Source organism: Anolis carolinensis, chromosome 5 (assembly GCF_035594765.1).
Source record: "Anolis carolinensis isolate JA03-04 chromosome 5, rAnoCar3.1.pri, whole genome shotgun sequence".
Lineage (NCBI taxonomy): Eukaryota > Metazoa > Chordata > Lepidosauria > Squamata > Dactyloidae > Anolis > Anolis carolinensis.
The window spans coordinates 185,449,073-185,473,936 of NC_085845.1; the positions used below are offsets into that span (position 1 = coordinate 185,449,073).

General features: G+C 41.1%; 1 protein-coding gene across 1 annotated transcript in view; it reads left to right on the forward strand.

Moving 5' to 3' along the window:
• Positions 1-24,864, forward strand: part of tmtc1 (transmembrane O-mannosyltransferase targeting cadherins 1) — a 203,935-nt gene that overhangs the window by 137,580 nt on the left and 41,491 nt on the right. Inside the window, exon 12 of the mRNA XM_003220824.4 lies at positions 17,678-17,821. Coding sequence (XP_003220872.3) covers positions 17,678-17,821 — 144 coding nt within the window. The remainder of the gene's footprint in view (positions 1-17,677; positions 17,822-24,864) is intronic.

Sequence of the window (24,864 nt, forward strand, 5' to 3'; positions counted from 1 at the left end):
TCTAGGTGGTAAACATGACTCTTTCTTTCCACTTTATTTTCACAATAATCCTACGAAATGGATTAGACACAAAAGAGTTGTGATTGACCCAAGCTCACCCAGTAGGTTTCATAGCTCACTGGGATTTGGTCTGCAGTCTTCCTGTGTGAGAGTTGTTCTGGTGTATTGGAGGATACACCAGCATAAGCACTTTTTCAGACATTGTGTAAATGCACTGTAGCTCCTTGCAGTCCAAATTTTCTCCAGCTGCAGAAATGCAGCCAGATGGCAGCAGGCTCATCTCCATCCCCAAACTCACTTGGCACTGGTGCCCCATATAGCTGCTGTGGTGCAACTGAGGAGCATCCATAGGATATCAACCTTGAACAAGGATCTCCCAAGTTCCAGTTCAAAAATATGCCACCTGATGCTTTCTTGACGGCCTCATATTTTGTTCTTTGCTCTTGTTTTTTTTAACTGGGTAGACCAATCTCATTGGGAAACATGTGTGCTGGTGCTCTGCTCATAAATCACTTCTGAGAAAAAGCATAGATACAGGAGAACATTGGTTGTTTTATAATGTAAGCCCATAAACTATTTGCCAAGCTGTTGTAGAGGCTGGAGAAATGGAACCAGATGGGAAGGAGTCATAAACAATGTAAAACAAATGTCTCTGTGCAAATGTATGGGTCTGGACAAAATCTCTTGCCTTTGTGCAAAGAGCAGACGGCAGAACTTAAGTCTACCTTGAAAAGCCCTTTCTTTGCAAGAAATGCAAACTGAGCTGTGTTTTAACCAGAGTTCACGAGTGGTTGATATTGTGGAATGGTGATAATAGTTATAAACCTTTAAGCTTACTTGCAGTGGGACAATAAAGACAGATTGCCACAACAGAGCTCTTTGGTAGCTTGCCAAGCGTTCTCCACTTGGACAAGCAAAGCAAAGCAAACTATATTTGACTAAAGTGTTCTTTAAAAGGAAGGAAATCAAAGGAGATAGATGCTGCAAAAGAATGTAGATTAATGGGAGGCGAAGGTTATCCCCTTAAGGTTAATTTTAAAATACTTCACCAATATAGCACGTTGGATGCTGCCAGCTCTGCATGAAACACCCTGCTGCAGGGAACTGGGAGAATATTCATCTTAGATGAAAGAAAGTATGGCTCATCACTGGTAAGCGTGCATATTATTATGTGTGGGAAGAATAGGAATATCAAGACACTAAATTTGTGGTGCTGTGCTGAATGCTTAATGAGTTAGTCTAGGAGGTTTTTGTATTAAAATGTGTGAGCCCTCTTTTTGGCCTCTTTAAACATAGCCTTGCTGATTGAGAAGGCACCATTTACTTGCTGTTTCCAACAGTGCTTTCTCTTGCACTGGTTACTGTTGTTCTTTTTGCCTTTAATTCCCAACAATTTGGAGAAAAGGGTGCTTTATTGAACTACAGCTCCCAGAATTACTGCAGTCTCTATAGCCATTTGAATAACATAAGCTTCAAGTTTTAATCCCTAGTTTCTCCAGCTTTTATTTGGTTTAGACAACCAACTACCCCCATTGTAGAACTGTTCTTCTCAGAATAATAATTTCCACATAAAGCAGTCTTTCATAAAATCATAGAATCATAGAATAGTAGAGTTGGAAGAGACCACATGGGCCATCTAGTCCAACCCCCTGCTAAGAAGCAGGAAATCACATTCAAAGCACCCCCGACAGATGGCCATCCAGCCTCTGCTTAAAAGCCTCCAAGGAAGGAGCCTCCACCACGGCCCCGGGGAGAGAGTTCCACTGTCGAACAGCTCTCACAGTGAGGAAGTTCTTCCTGATGTTCAGGTGGAATCTCCTTTCCTGTAGTTTGAAGCCATTGTTCCGTGTCCTAGTCTGCAGGGCAGCAGAAAACAAGCTTGCTCCCTCCTCCCTATGACTTCCCCTCACATATTTGTACATGGTGATCATGTCTCCTCTCAGCCTTCTCTTCTGCAGGCTAAACATGCCCAGCTCTTTAAGCCGCTCCTCATAGGGCTTGTTCTCCAGACCCTTAATCATTTTAGTCGCCCTCCTCTGGACGCTTTCCAGCTTGTCAACATCTCCCTTCAACTGTGGTGCCCAAAATTGGACACAGTATTCCAGGTGTGGTCTGACCAAGGCAGAATAGAGGGGGAGCATAACTTCCCTGGATCTAGACACTATTCCCCTATTGATGCAGGCCAGAATCCCATTGGCTTTTTTAGCAGCCGCATCACATTGTTGGCTCATGTTTAACTTGTTGTCCACGAGGACTCCAAGGTCTTTTTCGCACACACTGCTGTCAAGCCAGGCATCGTCCCCCATTCTGTATCTTTGATTTCCATTTTTTCTGCCGAAGTGAAGTATCTTGCATTTGTCCCTGTTGAACTTCATTTTGTTAGTTTTGGCCCATCTCTCTAGTCTGTCAAGATCGTTTTGAATTCTGCTCCTGTCTTCTGGAGTGTTAGCTATCCCTCCCAGTTTTGTGTCGTCTGCAAACTTGATGATCGTGCCTTCTAACCCTTCGTCTAAGTCGTTAATAAAGATGTTGAACAGAACCGGGCCCAGGACGGAGCCCTGCGGCACTCCACTTGTCACTTCTTTCCATGATGAAGACGACGCATTGGTGAGCACCCTTTGGGTTCGTTCGCTTAGCCAATTACAGATCCACCTAACCGTAGTTTTGTCTAGCCCACATTTTACTAGTTTGTTTGCCAGAAGGTCGTGGGGGACTTTGTCGAAGGCCTTACTGAAATCCAGGTACGCTACATCCACAGCATTCCCTGTATCGACCCAACTCGTAACTCTATCGAAAAAAGAGATCAGATTAGTCTGGCATGACTTGTTTTTGGTAAATCCGTGTTGACTATTAGCAATGACCGCATTTGTTTCTAAGTGTTCGCAGACCACTTCCTTAATGATCTTTTCCAGAATTTTGCCTGGTATTGATGTGAGGCTGACCGGACGGTAATTGTTTGGATCGTTCTTTTTTCCCTTCTTGAAGATAGGGACCACATTCGCCCTCCTCCAATCTGCTGGGACTTCTCCCGTTCTCCAAGAACTCTCGAAGATAATTGCCAGTGGTTCTGAAATAACTTCCGCTAGTTCCTTCAGTACTCTTGGGTGTAGCTGATCTGGCCCTGGGGACTTGAATTCGTTTAGAGAGGCCAAGTGTTCCTGGACAACTTGTTTCCCTATTTGGAGTTGGATTTCCCCCAATCCTTCGTCCATTCCGTGTTGCTGAGGTTGAAGATGGCTTTCTTTTTGTGAGAAGACCGAGGCAAAGAAGGCATTAAGTAGTTCTGCCTTTTCCCTGTCCCCTGTCGCCATCACCCCATCTTCTCCTTGCAATGGCCCTATCGCCTCCTTTTTCTTCCTTTTTCTACCAACGTAAGCAAAAAAGCCTTTTTTGTTGTTTTTTATGTCCCTGGCAAGCCTGAGCTCATTTTGCGCTTTAGCCTTGCGAACCTTTTCCCTACAGGTGTTGGCTATACGTTTGAATTCTTTTTTGGTGATTTCTCCCCTTTTCCACTTCTTGTGCATGTCACTTTTGAGCTTTAGCTCAGTTAGAAGTTCTTTGGACATCCATTCTGGCTTCTTTGCACTTGTCTTATTTTTCTTCTTTGTTGGCACTGTTTGCATTTGCGCCTTGAGTATTTCACTTTTGAAAAACTCCCATCCATCCTTAACTCCCTTGTTTTTTAATATCGGCGTCCATGGAATGCCGCTCAGTAATTCCTTCATTTTTTGGAAGTCAGCTCTCTTAAAGTCCAGAATGCGTGTTTGACTTGTCTTAGTTTCAGCATTCCTTTGTATTGCAAACTGCAGGAGCACATGGTCACTTGCCCCTAAGGATCCAACCACTTCAACTGTATTGATCAGGTCTTCCACATTTGTTAAGATTAGATCAAGAGTTGCTGATCCCCTTGTTGCCTCTTCTACCTTCTGGACCATAAAATTATCTGCAAGGCAAGTGAGGAATTTGTTGGACTTTGTACTCTTGGCTGAGTTTGTTTTCCAGCAGATATCGGGATAATTGAAATCGCCCATGACTACTATATCTCTTCTTTGTGCCTGTTTGGTCAGCTGTTGACAGAAGGCTTCATCAAGTCCTTCATCCTGACTCGGAGGTCTGTAGTAGACACCCACGACAAGATCTTTTTGAGTCCCGGTTCCCTTGATTCTTATCCAGATGCTTTCAAGCTGGTTTCCCGGATTACAGTCTTGCATTTCTTCTGCAACGTAACTGTTTTTGACATATAAAGCTACTCCCCCTCCTCTCCCCTTTGTTCTATTTCTGTGAAAGAGGTTATAGCCCTCAATGGGTAAATTCCAGTGATGGGAGTCATCCCACCAGGTTTCAGTGATGCCTATGACATCGTATGTGTGGTGCTGTGCTAGGAGTTGGAGTTCGTCTTGCTTATTTCCCATGCTCTGAGCATTAGTGTAAAGACATGTAAGCCCCTGTGACCTCCCCTCGAACTGTTTATTTGGGATTATTGTGCTCTCTGTACTTGGTCCTTGCTGTGTTTGTGCAGCCCTCCGTTTAGCCTTTCGGCGGTTCCCTGTGGTCGTGGGTAATATAGTGTTCGCCAGGCTGTTGTTCCCCTCCCCCAGTGGATCTAGTTTAAAGTGCGCCTGATGAGGTTTGTGAGTCTGTGTGCAAAAAGATGTTTTCCTACTTGTGTGAGATGCACCCCATCGCTTGCCAGTAGTCCATCCTCTTGGAAGAGTAGACCATGGTCAAGGAAGCCAAAATGCTCCTCTTGACACCATTTTCTGAGCCAGTTATTGACCTGTACTATTTTTCCGGCCCTTGTAGAGCCGTGTCCTACAACAGGGAGGAGGGATGAAAAGATCACATGTACATTATACAGTTTTAGCTTTGTTCCCAGAGCTCGAAAATCATTTGTGATCTTTTGAAAAGTATGCCTAGCGGTGTCATTGGTACCTACATGAATCAACATAAGGTGAGGAGGGTGATGGGGCTTTAGGAGCCTGCTGAGCCTCTGAGTGATATGGTGTATTTTTGCCCCCGGGAGGCAGCATGTCTCTCGAGCCATCCCATCCGGTCTGGAAATGATGGCTTCCGTTCCTCTAAGGAGGGAGTCACCTACTACCAAGACCTGTTTCCTTTGAGGATTGACAGGGTCCCTTTTGTGCAAGACAGTGTGTATGTCCCCTGAAGAGTGTTCCTGTTGAAGTGAATCATGTAGGTGTAAAGTGTTGTCCTCCTCCTCAACATCCCCAGTGCATTCATCAATGACAATCCATTGAGATACATCCGAGAGCCCATTACTCTCCCAAGGATGTTCCTGTTGCTCCTGGTCTATGATTGGGGATGGAGCATTTGCATGATTACATAAGTGTGACTGTGGTGATGCACTGTCCCCGTCAGGGCTATCCCCTGCGCATTGATCCAGGGTGGTCCACTGAGTGGTATCTAAGAAACTGTGGTCCTCCTGGGCTATAAGCCATTGCTTGATGTCTTCCATATATCTGAATATTCCTTCAGAATAAAAATATGAGCCAAATAAGAAATAGGATTAAATGTATGATTTTTCTTCTTTGAAGAACCATCCATGTGACCACAGTTGGGAACACAGCATATCGGGAGAACAGTTTTCTTCTTTATCACCACACTGTGCTTTTTGTTAAAATCACCTTCCAAAGCTGTTATTCACCTGGGAAGGACACTTCCCATAACAGATCTGCTCTTGAAGTTAATAGTAGCTTCAGGGCTGGAAAGAGAGACCTGTGGCCTTTTGAATACTGAAATTGCTGCCAAAGGAGAAACATGCCCAGTTTTGGGTTCAAGAATAAAGGCATAGTGACTAAAGAGAGCAGTTTCTTTAAAAGCACAGCGCCGGCTTTCAGTCTTTGTAGTCTGGCACCAAAGAAAACATACACTTTACTATGTATAGCAGAACTCATTATCTAGCCACAGCATATACATATGGAAAATCATAGGAAGATATTGGAGATATAGGTAAAGGTAAAGGTTTTCCCTGACGTTATGTCCAGTCGTGTCCGACTTTGGCGGTTGGTGCTCATCTCTATTTCTAAGCCAAAGAGCCGGCGTTGTCTGTAGACACCTCCAAGGATATGTGGCTGGCATGACTGCATGGAGCGTCGTTACCTTCCCGCCAGAGCAGTGCCTATTGATCTACTCACATTTGCATGATTTTGAACTGCTAGGTTGGCAGAAGCTGGAGCTAACAGTGGGCACTCACTCCACTCCCCGGATTTGAATATGCAAACTTTTGGCCTGCAAGTTCAGCAGCTCAACGCTTTAACACACTGTGCCATCGGGGGCTCTACTGGAGATATATTAGTCAATAATTATGAAATAGCAGTTATTAATCCATAATGGAAAAGTACTAAGTGATCACCATATAGAAACTATTCAAGTTGAACTTTTTCCTTACATTTCACGTTGTCATTATTATTAGTAGAAATCAACAGTTAGTCAATGATAAGGTCAGAATGCTCTAGTAAGGTTTAATTGGTGTTTCTCTGAGATTCCTAAGCACTTAATAACTCTGTAGCTTCCAGTTTCCTTGATCTAGAACACGTTTTCTTACTTTCTCCTTATGGTGAAACTCTGACCTTTCTCTTTGCTAGTCTAGTTGATGGAAGTTGAAGAATGACAATATCTGGAGTGGAATTCAAATACATAACCGTGTCAATGTGAATCAGTATGCAAAGGTATCGTGTAGCATTTTTGAGACTAACCTTGGAGGCTGCCAACTTCTTCCTCTTGGTCTCAAAGGTGCTACAAAAAATCTCCCTTCCATATTTTAGGGAAGAGTTTAAAAAGCTTTGCTGCAAACCAGAAACTCAGTCCTGATCTTCCCTTCACTTGCTGTTTTATTTAGGGGGAAATATTAGAAACACAAATCTAGTAATGTATTTAACTGCATGTCTAAGAGAAGGAGGAGAGAGGAGAGGTGCAAAAGAGTTGCTTGACAATTATAAGTTGTAATCTCCAATTAGGAGCTGATGAAGAGATCGTTCTCCTTTTCTGAGTCTTGACTGCAGCTGCCTGTCAGCAGCAAAAGTCTGCTTGCTTATAAATGGCCCAATCTGAGCCATGGCATTTTAGCCACAATGAAATCCAAACACAGAGGGCATTGCCAAAGCAAAATAAATACAGGCCTATTGATTGAAATGACACTTGCATCTTTGCAGAGACTTGGAGTGGTTTTCTGTAGTGACTCAGGAATTCCTGAATGAAATGTTAAGAATAAAGGGATAAAATTCAGGCACTTTTTCTTGCAATTGTTTTGGATATTTTCCTACAATTGTCACAATCGGAGTTACTAAAGCTTCCGTCCTGTTACATGAGAGATGGGGTGTTCATATCTGTTTAGATATTGATGTAGTCCAGACCCCCTCAAACCTTACTAATGTTGCCATGTTTTTTCAAAAAAATATATCAGCAATAAGAGACAATTGAAATGTATGATAGGCAGGATTGAAATCGGGAACTAGCCATTAAAAACTGTAATTTACCTAAATACCAAGGGGAAGTATTGATTTGGGTAAACTTGGCCATGTGTTTCTCTATAAAATTAACATACTGTCCACATTCATAAATTACATGATGTGCACATTTCTGTCTCTGTGTATGACACACTCCCAAAAATATGAGGTTTAGGATATCTTTTATTTAATCTATATTTATTAAAGCAAGCTTTTCAACCCGCAAGGAGGAGATACCTCTTATAATAAGGAATATATGTTTGTCCCATAAAAGATTACCCTTGTGAACCACAAATAAGGGACAGTCCTTATAATTAGAGATGCCTGGCAATCCTAACACTAGGCAGATAGCCAGTTGTGACGTATGATGGGATTCAGACATTGTCTAGGCCTCCTTTACACAGTTAGATGGAAACCCCTTGCACTAAACAAAGTGAGATTTATTTCTAGGCAAATCTGTAGGATTGCACAGCCCAGAACCTTTCTCCAGACTTGGCTACAGATTTATATGCTTACCACAGTGCCCATTAAAATTGTAAGACATGGAAGTTTAATTGTAAATGTAATTTCATACATATAGTTTTTATATGATTCCCTTGCTTTAATATATAAAGTCCTTCTCAAAACAGTTGAGGTATATGTTAACATATCTCTTAACCTCACTTATAATAAAGACCTAAGAACTTTCCCTGTGCAATTTTTCCTTCTCCTATATCAGTGGTTCTCAACCTGTGGGTCCCCAGGTGTTTTGGCCTACCACTCCCAGAAATCCAGGCCAGTTTACCAGCTGTTAGGATTTCAGGGAGTTGAAGGCCAAAACATCTGGGGACCCACAGGTTGAAAACCACTGTCCCATATTGCATGTACTGTATTTGTGTGGACATAAGTGTAGAGCAGTGGTTCCCGACCTTTGGACCTCCAGGTGTTTTGGACTTCAACTCCCAGAAATCCCAGCCAGCTTACCAGCTGTTAGGAACGGTGGGAGCTGAGATCCAAAACACCTGGAAGGCCAAAGTTTGGGAACCACTGGTATAGAGACACTAGCTCTATTCCTAGTTTAGATGTGACTCAGAACTTATGCCATCTGTACTTTGCTGGTCAAACACAAGAGCAGGATTGTTGTTGTTTCTTTTAGTAAACTAACGATCCAAATGTTCTTGTAGTATGTTTAGAAGATGCTAGAGGCTTAATTACCCCAAAAGCACCAGATCCTCTTGGATTTTGGAAGCTAAGCAGGGTCAACTCTGGTTAGTATTTAGATAGGAGACTCAGTGAATATCACATATTGCTGGCTATATTCCGGAGGAAAGAGCTGGCAGAAATATCTCTGAGCCTTCCTTGCACAAGAAATTACTGAGAAATCCACGGGGTCCCTATAAATCAAGAGGCGGCTTGGAAACACATACACAGAGAGAGGGTTATAACTACATCAGTCCTTTTATTCCAGGTTTTGACAAAAGGGTCAACTGAATAACCTTGGTTCTCTTCTGATAAATAGCCACAGTGAACGCAAGGAGCTCAACAGTTCAAAAAGCCTCCAAGGCCAGACTACCTTAATGGGTTTTCTTTATTGCTGGAGTCCTGGCTGGGAAAACCCATATGTTGAAGTAATGAGCGAACCATCACAAAGTGTTCAGTCATGCATGAACACTTTCTCTCTCTCTCTCTCTCTCTCTCTCTCTCTCTCTCTCTCTCTCTCTCTCATCCCTTCTCTCTCATCCCTTCTCTCTCTCTCTCTCTCTCTCTCTCTCTCTCTCTCTCTCTCTCATTCCCTCATTCCCCCCCCTCTCTCTCTCTCTCATTCCCTCATTCCCCCCCCCCTCTCTCTCTCTCTCATTCTTATATACACATACCGTACACTCCAGGGCTGGTCCTACAATTAGTAAGAGAGATGGCAGATGTTTGGAGGAGCACATCAGTGACACTTTTGCCAGTTATTCCTCCAGTATTTTCTGGGTTCATGAGCCCCTGTTGTAAGAGGACAAAGTTGTGCATGGTACATGACCTGTGGTACACTCCCTAAACTGACTTGTTGCTTTAAGTAATGATGGAAAACATGATCTCATTAAGCCTTGTTGTAGCAATTAGTTCTATACATGGATACAACATTTTCCTTTTTCTAAGGAAGAAAATGTTTTGGGCTGGGTGTTTTTGTTTGACATATACATACATCTTTTTTCTTCATTTCACTTTCCTTCCCTCTGTTTCAAATTACCCAAAACTAGATGGGCGTGACACGTCAATGTGTACCCCATTTATATTGGATTTAGAATAATCTGGGACAACCCCATGGTTGTTATAATAATATAATAATAATAATAATAAAACTTTATTTATACCCCGCCACCATCTCCCCATGGGGACTCGGGGAAGCTTACATGGGGCAGAGGCCCAAACAACATAGAACAAAACATAGGCAACATAATAGAAATCACACTATAACATCCTCAGAGTCCAGATGAAAGGCATTGGAATTTCCCAGCACCATTGAATTCATGGTTGTCAACATCCAATCTTAGAGTAGCTCCATTATTTCATTTGGAGCCCATTTAGACAGAACGGAGATCAGTCTACTAATAACATGCCAATTTTGTCTTGGTCCTGCAACATGATAAATGGATATATACCATGCCTTTGCAACAATTTAAACTGCTGTAATCCTGTTACAGCCTCCTTTCTCTGGTGTAGTGGAGTGTTTAGACATTTTCAGTGGTTATCCTTCTTGGACTTCAGCTCTCACATTTCTTAAAAGCTGGTCAGCTGGCTGGGATTTCTGGGAGCCGAAATCCAAAATACCTAGAAAAGTTGAGCTTGAGAAACACTGATTTAGATAATTTGAATTGTATCACTGGCCTTGAGTGATACAGGATTTCTTAAAAAAAAAGTGTCAATATTTTCCCAAATGTTCTACTGTGGTAGATCTTTCAGGACACCTGTAAGGTGGTGCTTGTAATGGCATTGGAAATTCTGATTTGGCATGCAATGAGAATGAGATGGGAAGATTGTGAGCTAAGCCATCAGGTCAATAAAAACATTCAATTAAACAGTGGATTTATTCACATCTACTTTTAAATAATGCCCATGCATATTTTGTGACATCTTTGGACCAGAGCTGGGAATTCAGGAAGGGTGGGGAAAAAAGCCTTTTTCCAAGTGTTAAACTCAGGAAAAACATGACAAGGAAAATCAGGTTTCCTTGCTAAATTTTGCCATGTGCTTTTCTATAAGCCTTTCATTTATATTTGAAACCAGGTATGTCTGTCTTCATTTAAATTTCATTAAGCTTTACTTTGGCTTTACATTCTTCATATTTTTCAGTAAGTGGGCTGCAGGTGGCCTTTAGCAACATCTGGGATTTATTTCTGAGAAAACTTCAAGTGCCAATATCATTACCCAGCTTGTATTTCTCTCTCTCTCTCCCTTTTTAAATATTAGTGAAAATGCTCTGTGCTGCTATAGATATGAGAGCTGTAGCAACACTTGTTCATCATATATCAAGAACTATTTTGTCCCATGGACTATTTCTTGGAGTGGTTTCTTAAATCTTTGTGTGAAGATAATGATAGTGTTGTGCAGTACTTTGAGTGAAGGACTGGGACTCCGGGAGACCAGGGTTCACATTCCTTCTCAGCCATGGACACCCATGGGGTGACTTTGGGCAGTTGCATTCCCTTCTCTGAATGAATCTTGTAGAAAGAAACATATGCTAGACATTCCTTTGTTACCTTGAGTCAGAAATGACTTGAAGGCACACAACAATAACAATATTGGACCCTTAAATTGACCCAATCGTTTTGATTTCCCCTGTTTCTTACCTTGGAATTACACTACTGTGTTGCATTTCACAGCTTCTTAATCCATCAAGATTGTACATCTGGAAGGAATCCTAAGGGCCTTCTAGTCCTTTATTCCTGAAATTCACTGCAGTGTTCAAGCAGATCAAGACTTTCTTCTGCTAGCAGGCATTTGGAGAAGGAAGATTAAGGGGCATGCTGCTGGGGAGGTGTAAGGGGATTTGTGTGTGTGTGTGTGTTGGGGGGGGGGTTTAAGGGCTATTTTTAGTTTATTTATTTTATTTAATAGTTTTTTTACCTTGTGCTGAGCTGCTGAACTTGTGGACCAAAAGGTCCCGGTTCAAATCCCGGGAGTGGAATGAGCACCTGCTGTTAGCCCCAGCTCCTGCCAACCTAGCAGTTCTAAAACATGCAAATGTACAGATGTAGATGCACCATTATACAAGCAAATCCCAGCATTGATATTGTTTAGGAGTACTGTTCAAGTAACAAAAAGCACAAAAAAACAAAAACAAAACAAAACAAAAACAAAACACTGATGAGTAGATTAGAAGACTAATGGGGAATGGGTAACAAATACTCTTTTAAAAACACATTCCAGGTTTTACCCAGGCTTCTGAGGTACTTACATAGAAACAGTTTTATATCAAGAATTGGTTTGAATAATACAACTGAAAATTTCAGGAATCAGAGAATTATAGAGTTGGAAGAGACCACCAGAGCCATCCAGTTCAAGACCATTTTGTCATGCAGGAATAGACAAACAAAACACTCCTGACACATGGCCATCCATCCTCTGTTTAAATATTCCATGCCGAAGAGGAATATTCCACTAGGAAGCTTTTCCTAAAGTTTAAGTGGAATCTCTTTTCCTGATATTTGAACCACTGCTCTGTATTCTAGTGTCTAGAGCAGTATAAAACAGGATTGCTTCATTCTCAGTATGAAATCATTTCTAATATTTTAACATGGCTATCATGTCCCCTCTTAACCTTCTCATCTCCAGGCTAAACATACCGAGCTCCCTAAGCCACTCCTCAAAGGCTTGGCTTTTAGACCTTCCAAGAATATAGTTCTATTTTAAATGGATATTGCTATATTATATAGTTTGTTATTAAATAATTGCTATGTTTGTGTGTCACTAAGTATATGGAGTTGGATCATAGGTAGACACTGAGGGATGGAAAGCTCAGGAAGAGAGCATCAGTTCTGCCTGCAAAGGGTCCCACATTCAAGACCTGGCTACTCATTACTTTAACAAAGGATCAGGTAACAGATGATAGGAAAGACACCCACCTGAGACCCTGGAGAGCTGCTGTCAGTTATGAGGAGTGATAGATTACATGGACCAAAGGTCTGATTCATTCTAGCACTTTCCCCTGTTCCTGGAAAATATCTTTCAGATCTCTGCAGATTGTTGAACTTTATACAGAAAGAGAAAAGAAAGCAAATTCTGCTTTTTTTTGCTGGGGGTGGGGAGGGTGTTTGGCAATAATTCAACAGGTTTCCTTTCTTGGGGTTTCTTTCATATGGGTTTCGCCTCATCATGTCACAGTATAACTTTCGTTATTTCTGGATATATAGGAAAGGAGGGGTATGAGCAAGGGTGAGGGGGCCGGGAGACCCAAAGAAGCTTCTCTATTTTTGCAGCACGCCTCTTGGCACTTTGTGGGAACCTCTCTGAGCTGAGCGTGAATCTCTTATATTGTTAGTTATGACTGACATGAAATATCCTTCATTTCTCTTCAGTACTCCCCTGTGCCTCCTGAGGCTTCTAGAATTTCATAGAAGTGAAATAATTGTCGGCTGGACTATATTTTCTCGTAATGCAATGTGATTTAATGTGTTCTCTCTCCCCCTGCCCTTCCCAGCTCAAATCGTTATGTTGACACTAGATAGACCATTCTGACAGTTTAGGTGAAATGTTGAAATTGTGTTCCTCTCCTACGCAAGATCCAGGCTGGCGTTGGCAGCTAGAAATACTGGGCATCTGCCATGGCTTACACTCCATAACGGGAAGGGGGAAATACATATCACTAGAGCCACTTAGCCCTGCTGTTATTACACGTTGTTTTCATTCCTTGAAAAAGCCATGATGGGAGAATTAGGGAAATGAACGTGTGCTCTCCTTGTTCTTCTCTGGACATAAGAGTAGATTGGATCAAAGGTTTTCAGTCAAGTAAAGGGGCCATGGCAACAGCAGTATAGAGAAGATGGCTACAATGACGAAAATGTTCCCCAAACCTTTCCCAAGCTTGGAGCTCTGTCTGCAGAGGACTGCAATGTATCTCTGTGTTTGATGGACCTTCCTTCCTCTTGCATCTTTTTAAGGCTGTTTATCAAATCCCTAGCTCAGCTCATATTTGCACGAGGTAAGGGATAGGGAATAGTATGAAGGGGAGACTGGGGTGAAAGTAGCCTATTCTTGGGTGAGGTTCAGAATAGACCTTAGAGTTTGAACAAACTATTATTTGGGTTGCTGTGAGTTTTTTAGGCTGTATGGCCATGTTACGGCAGCATTTTCTCCTACCATTTCACCTGCATCTGTGCCTGGTTTCTTTAGAGGTACTGTTGGCAGTGAAGCAAGTGGAGTGTATTTATTAGGACTGTGTCATTGATTAAAAAATGTTTCAAAAGTCATTACAAAAAAAGGGGTAGCCATGACGTTTGCAAAGTCATTCAGTGAGGGTATCTGCATAAAGGTAGCCTGACAACCCAGTGATTCTGGCCCTGAAATCCTTCGACAATACACACTATTTTCTGGGCTACAGTTCTTTGGACCTGCCAGATAGCATGGCCAATAGCCATGTTAAATATGATTTGGAGGGCTGTTATAATCTTCCCCCACTCCTAAGTACTGCTTCTTACTTATCTCCCCCTTTTTGCCAGTTGGCCAGACTGAATTGGCTATTTTAGTATGAATGTTTAGTATAAAATTCAATCTTACTTTATACAAATTTGAACTTTGACATCACACACACAAAAAAGACACAAATGCACGGAACACTTGCTACAAGTTGATATTTCCTGCTTGTGTTTCTTTAACAAGGTTTCAAGGTCTACTTACACATTTTAAAGGGGAAAAATGTGCAGATCTTGAGTAGTAACTCAACTGGAAAAGCTGTTCCTGGTGCTACCACAGTTTCCCTCCCTTGCTTCTAAATTCCTTTTATGAAGGAACTGGACTTCTTCCATTTCCAAACTCCGTCTTCAGTCGATAAGACCTATATTGTCTTGCCTGTCTCAGTGTGCTCCCTGTATACTGTTGCTGTCCTTCTCTACAGACTAGATCTAGATATTGTTGTTGTTGTTGTTGTTGTTGTTGTACTTATTTATACCCCACTTTATCTCCACAAAGGGGACTCAATGATACTCCCTGCACTCTGATTTCCTGCCCAAATTGCTCGTTCTACCACTTTGACCCTTTCTGCCTTGACATGAGATCCGTACTTATATTTCCCCCTGTTACAGACTTTGGCCATGTAGGTTCTACAGCCTTCATTCATGGCAGCATCAGAACTAGGAAATAATTACATACAACATTGCTGTTGTTGTGTGCCTTCTAGTTACTTCTGACTTACAGTGACCCTAAAGTGACTCTTACCACAGAGTTTTCTGGTGCTGAGAATATGTGACGTGACCAAGGTCATTCGGTGGGTTTCATGGCCGAGAGTGAAATCAAACTCTGCTCTCCAGAGGCATAATCCATCACTCCGCACTGGCTTTTGACAAATGGTATCTGTAATCTATTGATTTCCCTCCACAAAACAAAGTATAGTGGCACTTAGGATTGGAGAAGGTTGTCTTCAGTGGGAAACTTCAACAGATATTAGATAATGAGAAATCTCTACCGGGCCCCTGACTGAGAACTATATCCTATTTGGACCTTCCTAGTCCACACCAGCCCAATGATCATCGTTTTACTACACAACCAACCCACATTGTTTCGTGAACTCTAGTTGGCTGTTGTAAATTAATGTGGATGTTTGTTTAGATTTTATGTTATTATATAATTTCATTTGACTATGTGAAGTTTAATTTATTGATGTTAGGTTTAATTTACTGATGTTAGGTTTTAATGTTATTTTCTTATGCGAGGTTTCTCTGGGATTTTATGTCACGATTTGTTTGTTTTATGGAGGCATTGAATGTTTGAGGTTGTATGTTGCAATCCGCCCTGAGTCCCCTTGGGGAGATAGGGCGGAATACAAATAAAGTTTTATTATTTGTTAGTATTATTGTTGTGTGACATGCAATGTCTATTGAAATTCCCTCTTGAATAAAACCATTACAAATATAGAAGCTGTCTCTCAATTTCACTCTTGCAGCCCTGACTTCACTGTGTTTCGACTGTAGCTTAATGAGGGATGGTTTCACTCATTTTTCAGTGTATCTGTAACCTTTAACTAGTTTATTGTTGTCGAGTTGCTTTGCATAGCCCAGATGATGCTCCATGCTGTGTTTATACTTTGTTATGGTTGCTGAGGTGAAGACAAGACAAGATGAATAAGAGGACCTGTTCTTTATACCACGTGCCAGTCAACAGTTTGTAGTATTCAAATATTTGCATTTAATTATTTTTTGGAATGTGAAGAGTAAATCATTACTTTTAAAGCAAGTAACAGCATCAGGAAGTAATTACTAAGGGGAGGGGGACTTGGAATTATAGCTTCCACAGTTACTCTACCGGGCCCCTGACTGAGAACTTTTTACTTTTTAAAAAAGGAATTTCTTACCTCTGGATGATGCTATGAACATTTTAGGTGGTTTCCCAGCAATTGTGTTAAAAAGTATATTGACATCCTTGCTGGATTATAGCAGGTTTCCATGACGACCTCTTCCTCCTTCCCTTTCTCTCTGTCCATCCTCGTTGATTTTGGAGTTATCTTGCTGCCCTCAAAGTAACAGAGATATCACACGAGAGGCAGGACGAGAATATTCACAACAATATAAACGCCTTCAATTGACGAATGGCTGTTTTCTGAAAACTGAAAATCTAATTTCTGTCTTCTGTTTGATATATTTTTGTGTTGAAGCTGCAAATCACCAATTTTCAGCAGCTAAAGAAACTTCTTTATTACTTAGCCATTGAGAATGGAGGTAGCTCAACTGTAAAGTCTCGGGAAGGAGAGAGAACAGAATATAATTGGTAACAGCAGTTTTGTGCTATGTATACCTAGAATAGTTCAAGGCTCAGCTGCCTAAATTTATCCTGACAATTGAAGTGGCAATGTTGGAGGAACCTTCTGAATAATGCATTTCGCCCCAAGAAAACATCCGGCTTCTCTTTTGTACAGAAATCAAAACCAAACCTAATTTAAAGTATTGTTTCCATCCCCCCCAAGGATAATGAATTGCACTGTTTCAGGTTTTTTGCTCCAATTATGAAGGAAAGTCAATTCTTCGTGTGAATGTCTAGGATTTTGAATTGATGGAGGAATTGATTATTTAAAAATGAAATAAAATAAAACGGGCCGCCCCAGCGAGGATTTTAATGAAATTCAGCTTTCTTTCATAAATAATGCAGCACTTGGCGCTTGATTAGATGAAGCGAGGAGGACTTTGTGCCTAATGAGATACAAAGCAAAAGAGATATTGCTTGCAGATGGTTGCCATTACTGGTGACATATATAGTGTTGTGTGTATGCCTGGGCATGTGTTTTGCAAAAGAGACTCCAAATTGGAAGACTGTATTTCATAATAAATACAGTTCAGCAGGATAACATGCAGACAGACATTTCGGCTTTGTTTAACACTGAAATCATTTATTACAATGAAGGCTGTATCCCAAACCGTAATTGAGATTCACAATAATTTCAGACCACCCCACCTGTCCCCAATACATCCTTCGGAATAGAGCTGCAGTCAAAAGAAAAGTCAAGGGGGACAGAAACCAATCTTTCTCCCTCAGGCAGGTTTTGTTTCATGTCTTGATTTTAAGCAGCAGTGGAAATAAAGTGGACTTTGCTTTTGCAAGGCTTTTCCATAGAATACACCTAATTATGGACCAGGAGTTGGAAGACAGGGAAGAGCTTTTCCTGGAATGGGAATGCATCATTAGAAAAGGTGACATTATTAGATGGGACAAATTATACATTGCTCATAATTGTGTTGTCAAAGGCTTTCATGGCTGGAATCACTGGGTTGCTGTGAATTTTCTGTTCTGTATGGCCATGTTCCAAAAGCATTCATGTTTGAGTAATTCTGCGTTTGGTGGTCCCTATGTAGACTTGTCCACAGCTGCATGGTATACGGTAAACTCTTGCAGAGGTGAAAGGATTCCTCTTGTTTTTTTTGCTGAACATAGCATTTGTTGGGGTTGCCTTAGTGGGTCTGTAGGTTGTGGTTCTTCATCAGCTGAAAATACTTGTATGGTTTTTCTATAATACAATGATTTGTTTCCTTTTTGTTCTGCAGGTTGTATCCCCGTCATGCAAGTGCCCTGAACAACCTTGGGACATTGACCAAAGACCTTGCAGAGGCAAAGGAGTACTACAAGAGGGCCCTCCAACTTAATCCACAGCACAATCGAGCTCTCTTCAATCTTGGAAATCTCCTCAAGTAGGTTTACAATCTCCCTGGATATCTTTTGGTTTCCAAATCCCACTGAGGGCTGGTACAACATCTGGTCATTCTTTCCTGTGGTGAGCTTTTGGGGGTACTACACAGGTTGAGACTTAGCTCCCATTCCAAGTCCCAACCACTGTAAACCTATTAATTCAATGAAATTTATGTACGTCTTCACTTAAATTCAGTAGTTCATGCAATGACTCTACTCTAGTATCAATCAACAGTTGGATGTAAGCCTATATTCCTACTTTATGCATCACAGGGAACTTCAGTAATCATTGTGGGTTGAAGTACTGACCCAGTGAGCTCATTTATATAAATTAAAATATATTTTTGAATGTTATTCATTTTAGTTACAGAAAATTTTAGGAGCAGACTATTCAGGTTTTTCCGTGTTGGCTTATGTAGTCTGCTTTTACAGATAAGCATATTAGCCTATAGCAGGAAGAACTACTCAAGTCTGGCAAGAGGAATTTAAATTATCTCTTTCCAAAAGAGTTGGTAGGTTAATCTGTTGCAGGAAGACCAACAAATAATTACCGTCTGTGTAACCTGAAATATTAACAACCTTATTTTGGTTTGGAATTCCCTAAACTAAAGCCCTTAATCAGATATGTGGAGAATTAACCAGAAACACACACACAAAAACAGGTTATGGGATGACGGTAGGAAGATTGCAGAGCAACTGTGTCTGATTGTTGCCCTACCTTATTTTCTTCTCTCCTTGATCGCCATGGGCTGCATGCCATGATTTCTTAAAATCCAGAAGTGATTTTATGGATACTTTTGATTTTCATGTTTTTTCTATTCTGGGAAGAGGTAAGAACAGCAATGAGATGGCGAATCACACTCTCCCCTCTGGAGGCCCCCCCCCTCTGGAGATGTGATTATGTTTTTAACCATGCATGTGTTTTTGAATGTATTGGAATGGGTAGGCCCATCGTTCACAAAAGTGCCACGTTTACCCTGTGGACTTCACAATTGGCTGGGCTTTAGCATACCAGGTTAACCACCAGCTGCAATAAATCTTGCCAATTGAAAAGTTGGCATTTCAATGCCTGGTTTGGGAGTGACTGCCTGACCTTCAGCCCAGCTCACTGCCCACTTAGCAGATCAAAAACAATTGTGAGTAGACAAATAGGTACTGCTTAAGCGGGGAGGTATTTTAATGGCATCATAAGGAAATACCAGAAAATGCCAGCGATGAAAACAGGAGGAAGTCTGTGAACAGGGCTCTTCAACCTGGAGGATGGAGCAACAGCACTCCCCCTTGGTAGCCACAATCGAGCACAACCTCCAGGACGCCAAAGATGGGAAATGCCTATATGCCTGTTTGTCCTGTCTGTGTATAACGGCATTGAATGTTCGCCATATATGTGTTCTGTGATCTGCTCTGAGTCCCCATCGGGATGGGAAGGGCAGAATATAAATACTGTAAATAAATAAATAAATTCCTACTACATAGTATTCTAGATAGGGAGATCTGTAGGAAATTTGCTACAAGACAACAGATTTGCTTTTCAAAGTCATGTCCTCAGAATGAGTCTCTGCACACAGGCACAGCTTTCTGCTTCTGTGCATCTTCTCAACTGCAAACTCATATATGCGTATACACATACACTTTACATTCATTCTTTTTTCCCTCAGCTGAAAGGATATTGGTTTCTCCAAGCTAAGATAGGTATCTCTTTCAGACTGAGATCTTCTAATTCTTACCTCCCACAATAGTGATCCATCTAATGAAAACCAGGAGCTATAACAATATGGCATAAGGAAAGTATTCTTGCATGCATTTGGTGTCCCAAAGCCTTTTTGTAGTCATTTCAGGATGGAGTTTCAGCTGGAGTTTAATTTCAAAACTTTAGAAATGGAATGGCTATGTTTATGATTAACATATGGATATTGGCTCTTATAAGCATTCTAATAATAATCAGTCATGATGATCTATACTTCCACTCAGGGTTACTCACTGTAATCTGAACATCTGTATTTGAGCTTTCAGGATAAAGTATATCTGGTTGTCTCTGTTTATCCTTTTGCAACTAAAACAGCTTTAGGAAGATACAGACTGCTTAGATCTTTTTTTAAGATTTTGTTTTAAATTTTTGGGAAATGTGTGTGTGTTATCATTTTCTTGTCCTTTCTCTGTATAAAAAAGTAAAGAGGATATAGAAAGATAGAGATCCAGTGCAAAATGTTTTTATGCGGTGGAGCAAGATTGTGCTTTCTCTCCAGAAATCGCATTTTGTTGGAGTTTAGCAGAGTTCAGGAGAAGATTTTTTATTCCAAGACCGTCACCAAGCACCGAGAAAAGTCTCAGGTCACAACCGAAGATGTAACACAGAGGGGGCAAGCTCTGCCACACTACATGTGTATACATTTTTCCAGCTCCATAGCTTCCCAGAGACTGAACCAACCCCTTCTCAGAATCAGAAAAGAACTTAAAGATCACATCCAGATTGGGGAAGAAACAATTTTTGTTCGGCAGAGGGAAAACCCATCAATTTTCTGCTGGAATCATTCCTCTAGGTTTCCAGGCATAGTAAGTTTCATTTTTGAGCAAGTAAAATAAAATAAAAGAAATGTGGTGAGACCAAGAATGGCATTGGGATGGCAGATTGCAAGCCACACAAAACACCTGTGGGGTCTACATGATTTCCATGTAGATCCCGGTAACATATAGCACTGCAAATCAGTGCTATTATTATTTCAGCCAAATCACTTTATCAGTGGTTCTCAACCTGGGGTCCCCAGATGTTCTAGCCTACAACTCCCAGAAATCCCAGCCATCTTTACCAGCTGTTAGGATTTCTGGAAGTTAAAGGCCAAAAACATCTGGGGACCCCAGGTTGAGAACTACTGTATTATATGCAGCAGAAGGTAAAATAGATGATTTCAGAGTGCAGATGATTGTAACAGTTTTGAATGTTCTTCAGTGCAAAAGAATTACATATTGCAAATAGAAAGCTAGCACACAAGACAATGAGATTTGAAGTGTCCTGTCTCCCTGAATTCTACTTGCAGGACATTATTTTATATATAGTGGGCCATTTTTAAAAAGGAAAGGAACTACACTATGAAGGATAATGCTTTTAAAAGGTAAAGGTAAAGGTTTCCCCTGACGTTAAGTCTAGTCGTGACCGACTCTGGGGGTTGGTGCTCATCTCCATTTCTAAGCCGAAGAGCTGGCATTGTCCGTAGACACCTCCAAGGTCATGTGGCCGGCATGACTGCATGGAGCGCCATTACCTTCCCGCCGGAGCAGTACCTATTGATCTACTCACATTGGCATGTTTTTGAACTGCTAGGTTGGCAGGAGCTGGGGCTAACAGCGGGCGCTCATTCTGCTCTTGGGATTTGAACCCGGCACCTTTCGGTCCACAAGTTCGGCAGCTCAGGGCTTTAACACACTGCCACCAGAGGCCCCATAATGCTTTTAGTCTACTGTTTTATTCCAGTCCCTTTATGCTCCAAGGATAGATTCAGCTCCAACCCTTAGGAAAATCTCACTAAAGATGTCTATCCTGGCATACTTATGCCAGATAAGAAAGAGTGGAGAGACCTTCGTTGCCCTTCCTGATCAATAGTCCTTTAATGGAAGTGAGATGAAGGTGTAGGTTAGAAAGAGTAATTTGTTAGTATTGATGTATGAAAGTGATAGATCTCCTACCAAGGGCTCTCTTGGGGTTCAACAAAAGGGAAATCCGTTTGTTACATGTACCATTGTGAGGATTTGTATTAATATACATTGTGTGCCAAGAAACCATTACCTCTGTTCATATTTCTGCTAATGGGCTGCAGTGGAATATATCTCATTTTGGCTGTTTCCCCGTCCACTCTTCCTTTGGTTTCCCCCCTCCAAGACCCGCTACTTGTAAGCACACTGATGTTTGGTAAGCAGATCTAGTGCCTTCACACATCAGAACTAACGTACGACTTTAAAGACTACTACCAGCTACTTGAAAGACCTATATAATTTTCACATAACTCTTTGAAGATTTATGGCCAGGGTTACAGTTTTTTTCTGTGTCCCATTATGTTCTGTCCTACAGCCACAACTATGTAACTATGCTTCAGAATCTTTGCTTTAGCATCACTCGATCACTTCCACTAGAGGAATTGGATTGATATTCATGAAAGCTCATCCTAGAATAAATCAGCTTTATGGGTACTGCCGAATCTGTCCCACCTCTTCTGCTGCGAATACCGCTCTCCCTTTGAAAATATTCACGTTCTGAATTTTGGACAGTATATTAGTAAAATTCTGCACACGCACACACACACAAGAATCTTGATGCAGTCATACATACAGTGATTGCTTTTCCCCTCAATGCATTCTTAGAATATGTATTGGGTATGGAGAACAGGGGAAAGGAAATGGGAAAATTGTAGGAAGAGAAACAGTGTTAAATGGTGTGTGCAAAACACTTTTATAACAGGCTCCAATCCTAAAAGTTTTTGCTTACTGAGACAGTAGTGAAGATAGTGCTACTCCTTCCCAAATACCAACTGAACCAGTGTTTGCATCTTCTTGACAGTTGAAACTTCCTGACAAAAGAACAATAGTTTTCCACCAGATATTTTCTACATCTCCTATTTTTCCTTGTCCCCTTAGGAAAAAAATGCCCCCCAAAAGGCATTTTTAAAAGGATAGTTGCACTCCCAGAATCCCACATTAAGTTTTGAAGTTCATAGGTGATCACTTATGGCCGAATATGATTGTCTTCCAAAGGTAGAGTTTTGGCGGTGGATCCATAAATGACTTTGAATACCTATTTGGGATCCACGTGGTCTTTTGCATTGAGGACATAGGTTTCTAGGTGGGAGGTGGTCACGAAAAGGTTTGCTTGAAGTAACCTTTCTCTTGGCATGTTTTTCCCTTTCAACCTGTATTCTTGCCTCTTCCAGATTCACAGCAGTGTTGGTAACAGCTGACCTCCAGTTAGAATACTCAAATGCCACAGCTTTCCAGTTCTTGGCGTTTATAACACATTTATAGGTTAGCTTTAAACCCATCTTTAAATCTCTTTTGTTGTCCACCAACATTCTGTACTATTTTGTCTTTCCCCCATCTGTCAGCCTCAAATAGCATTTCTTATGAAAGACTGTAGCTGCATGTTCAATAATGTCTTGTTTTGCTTTTTAAAAAGGCAGCTGTTGCCAGGATCTAAAGTGGTGGCATAAAAGATGGCAAAGAAAGTCTGTTGATCCTCCAGGATTGCCCATCCCTTTGCTTAAATTAACTCAAGTTCTTAGTGTGAAGGTAGCAAAAAAATCTAGTTATATTAATCTGGTTTCATTCTCCTCTTGACTGCATTAAACAAAGGGAACAGAATGGGGAATATGTAAACTAAGGCTCCAGCAGCCCTAAACTGTGGCTTAACTTTATGTCCAAATAGAGGCCATGTGGCAGAGGTGGGTCTTTGACTTTGATCTTCCATATCTAAATCAAACTGTCTACTAGACCACCCTGATAGTCTTTAAGAGAGGAGGGATCTCCGTTTTTCACTAAGGCCAACCATATGTGATCAGTGCCAGCCCCTTTCCGCCCCCTCTAAATTGAGTCTGGAACAGGGCTGGAAGATTGACTCTCTCCTGGGATCAAGTGACATATGTAATTCAGGCTGTCATATAAGAGTTGCTGTAATCTTTTTATTATCTCTTTTAAAGATGTGCATTGTTCTCTTCTCGAATTAAAAAAAGCCATTAACAGAAAAAAGAGGATAATTGAGAGGACTACATAGTGCTCAGTAAGCATGCCTGTGGGTAATAAAGATTTTTATTGCTGCTGAGTGGGTTTCTTAATCCTTTATCTTCTGATCCCGGCATTCCTTGTAGTTTTGCCAAAATGCTGATTCTTTCAGCATGGCAGTCATCTGCTTCCAGTGCCACATAAGTCCACAAGGGCTTCAAAAATTGATCAATTAGCTGACCTTTTGTTATGGGGTGGTATAGGGTAAGAAAAGGGCACAGGCCTTAGTTTGGCCATGCTTCTTTTGTGTTAATTTAGAAACGATTCTGTAGGCATTTAAGAACTGAGGTGTAGATCTTATATGCATGATGACTTCTGCGTTGAGTCTCCTTTGTGGAGAGAGAAGGTGAGGTATAAATAAACATGAACATAAACATAATAATACTTAACCTACTACTAACTTCGCAAATCGGTATCTCCACTTGTCCTTGCTACTATGGTACCATACATGGAAACCGTCTAGATGGCCTCTGGATTTTTTTTGGTGAGATTTTATTCTTACAATCCCACTGCTCAGCCAACAGTTCTGTTGAGGCATCCACAGAGGCACAGGTATATAATAAAAATGTATTAAGCAGAAATGCAACATACAGCTAAAGATTTCTTAGTGAACACAGCTAAATGCTAATTGTCTTTACGAACTCTTTCCATGACTCTTCATAATCCTAATAGAATCTAACTTACTGTACTGAGTCTTAGTAATTCCTATCTTTGACTCTGACTGTCATGTACACCACTTAAAAAAAAAGAATTCAAACACTCAGGCAATCAGTAGTCACTCCCAGCATTTCATACTCTCACCCCTTACCAACAGATTACTTACTTACTACATTTACTATACATTCCCTAAACAACATTTCCCCCAGAAAATCCATAATGTCACACTGAAGTTATTTTAAGAAGGAGTGATGCTAGTTTTGCTGTGGAGCCTTAAGAGGAGCCTGATGTACATGATAATCGTTGCCTCCCAAATATCAGGAAGGAGGGCAGTTCAAAAAGTAGAATCATCAAGGAAAAGGTTTCTTCCAGTTTGCTGTCAAGGTGCAGAGATTGCACGAGTCTATATTAGAGAAGGCTGTCTGCAAGAGCGTTGGCCTAAATATCCTAAAGACACCAGATCCCATCTAACCTTGGAAGCTACATAGGGACAGTTCTAGTTAGACCACTAACAAGTACCAGGTGATGTAGGCTCTATTTCCGAGGAAAGAATTGGCCAAATCACCTTGTTTAAGAAAATCTTATGAAATCCATGGGGTCGCTATAAGTTGATAGATCATATCTT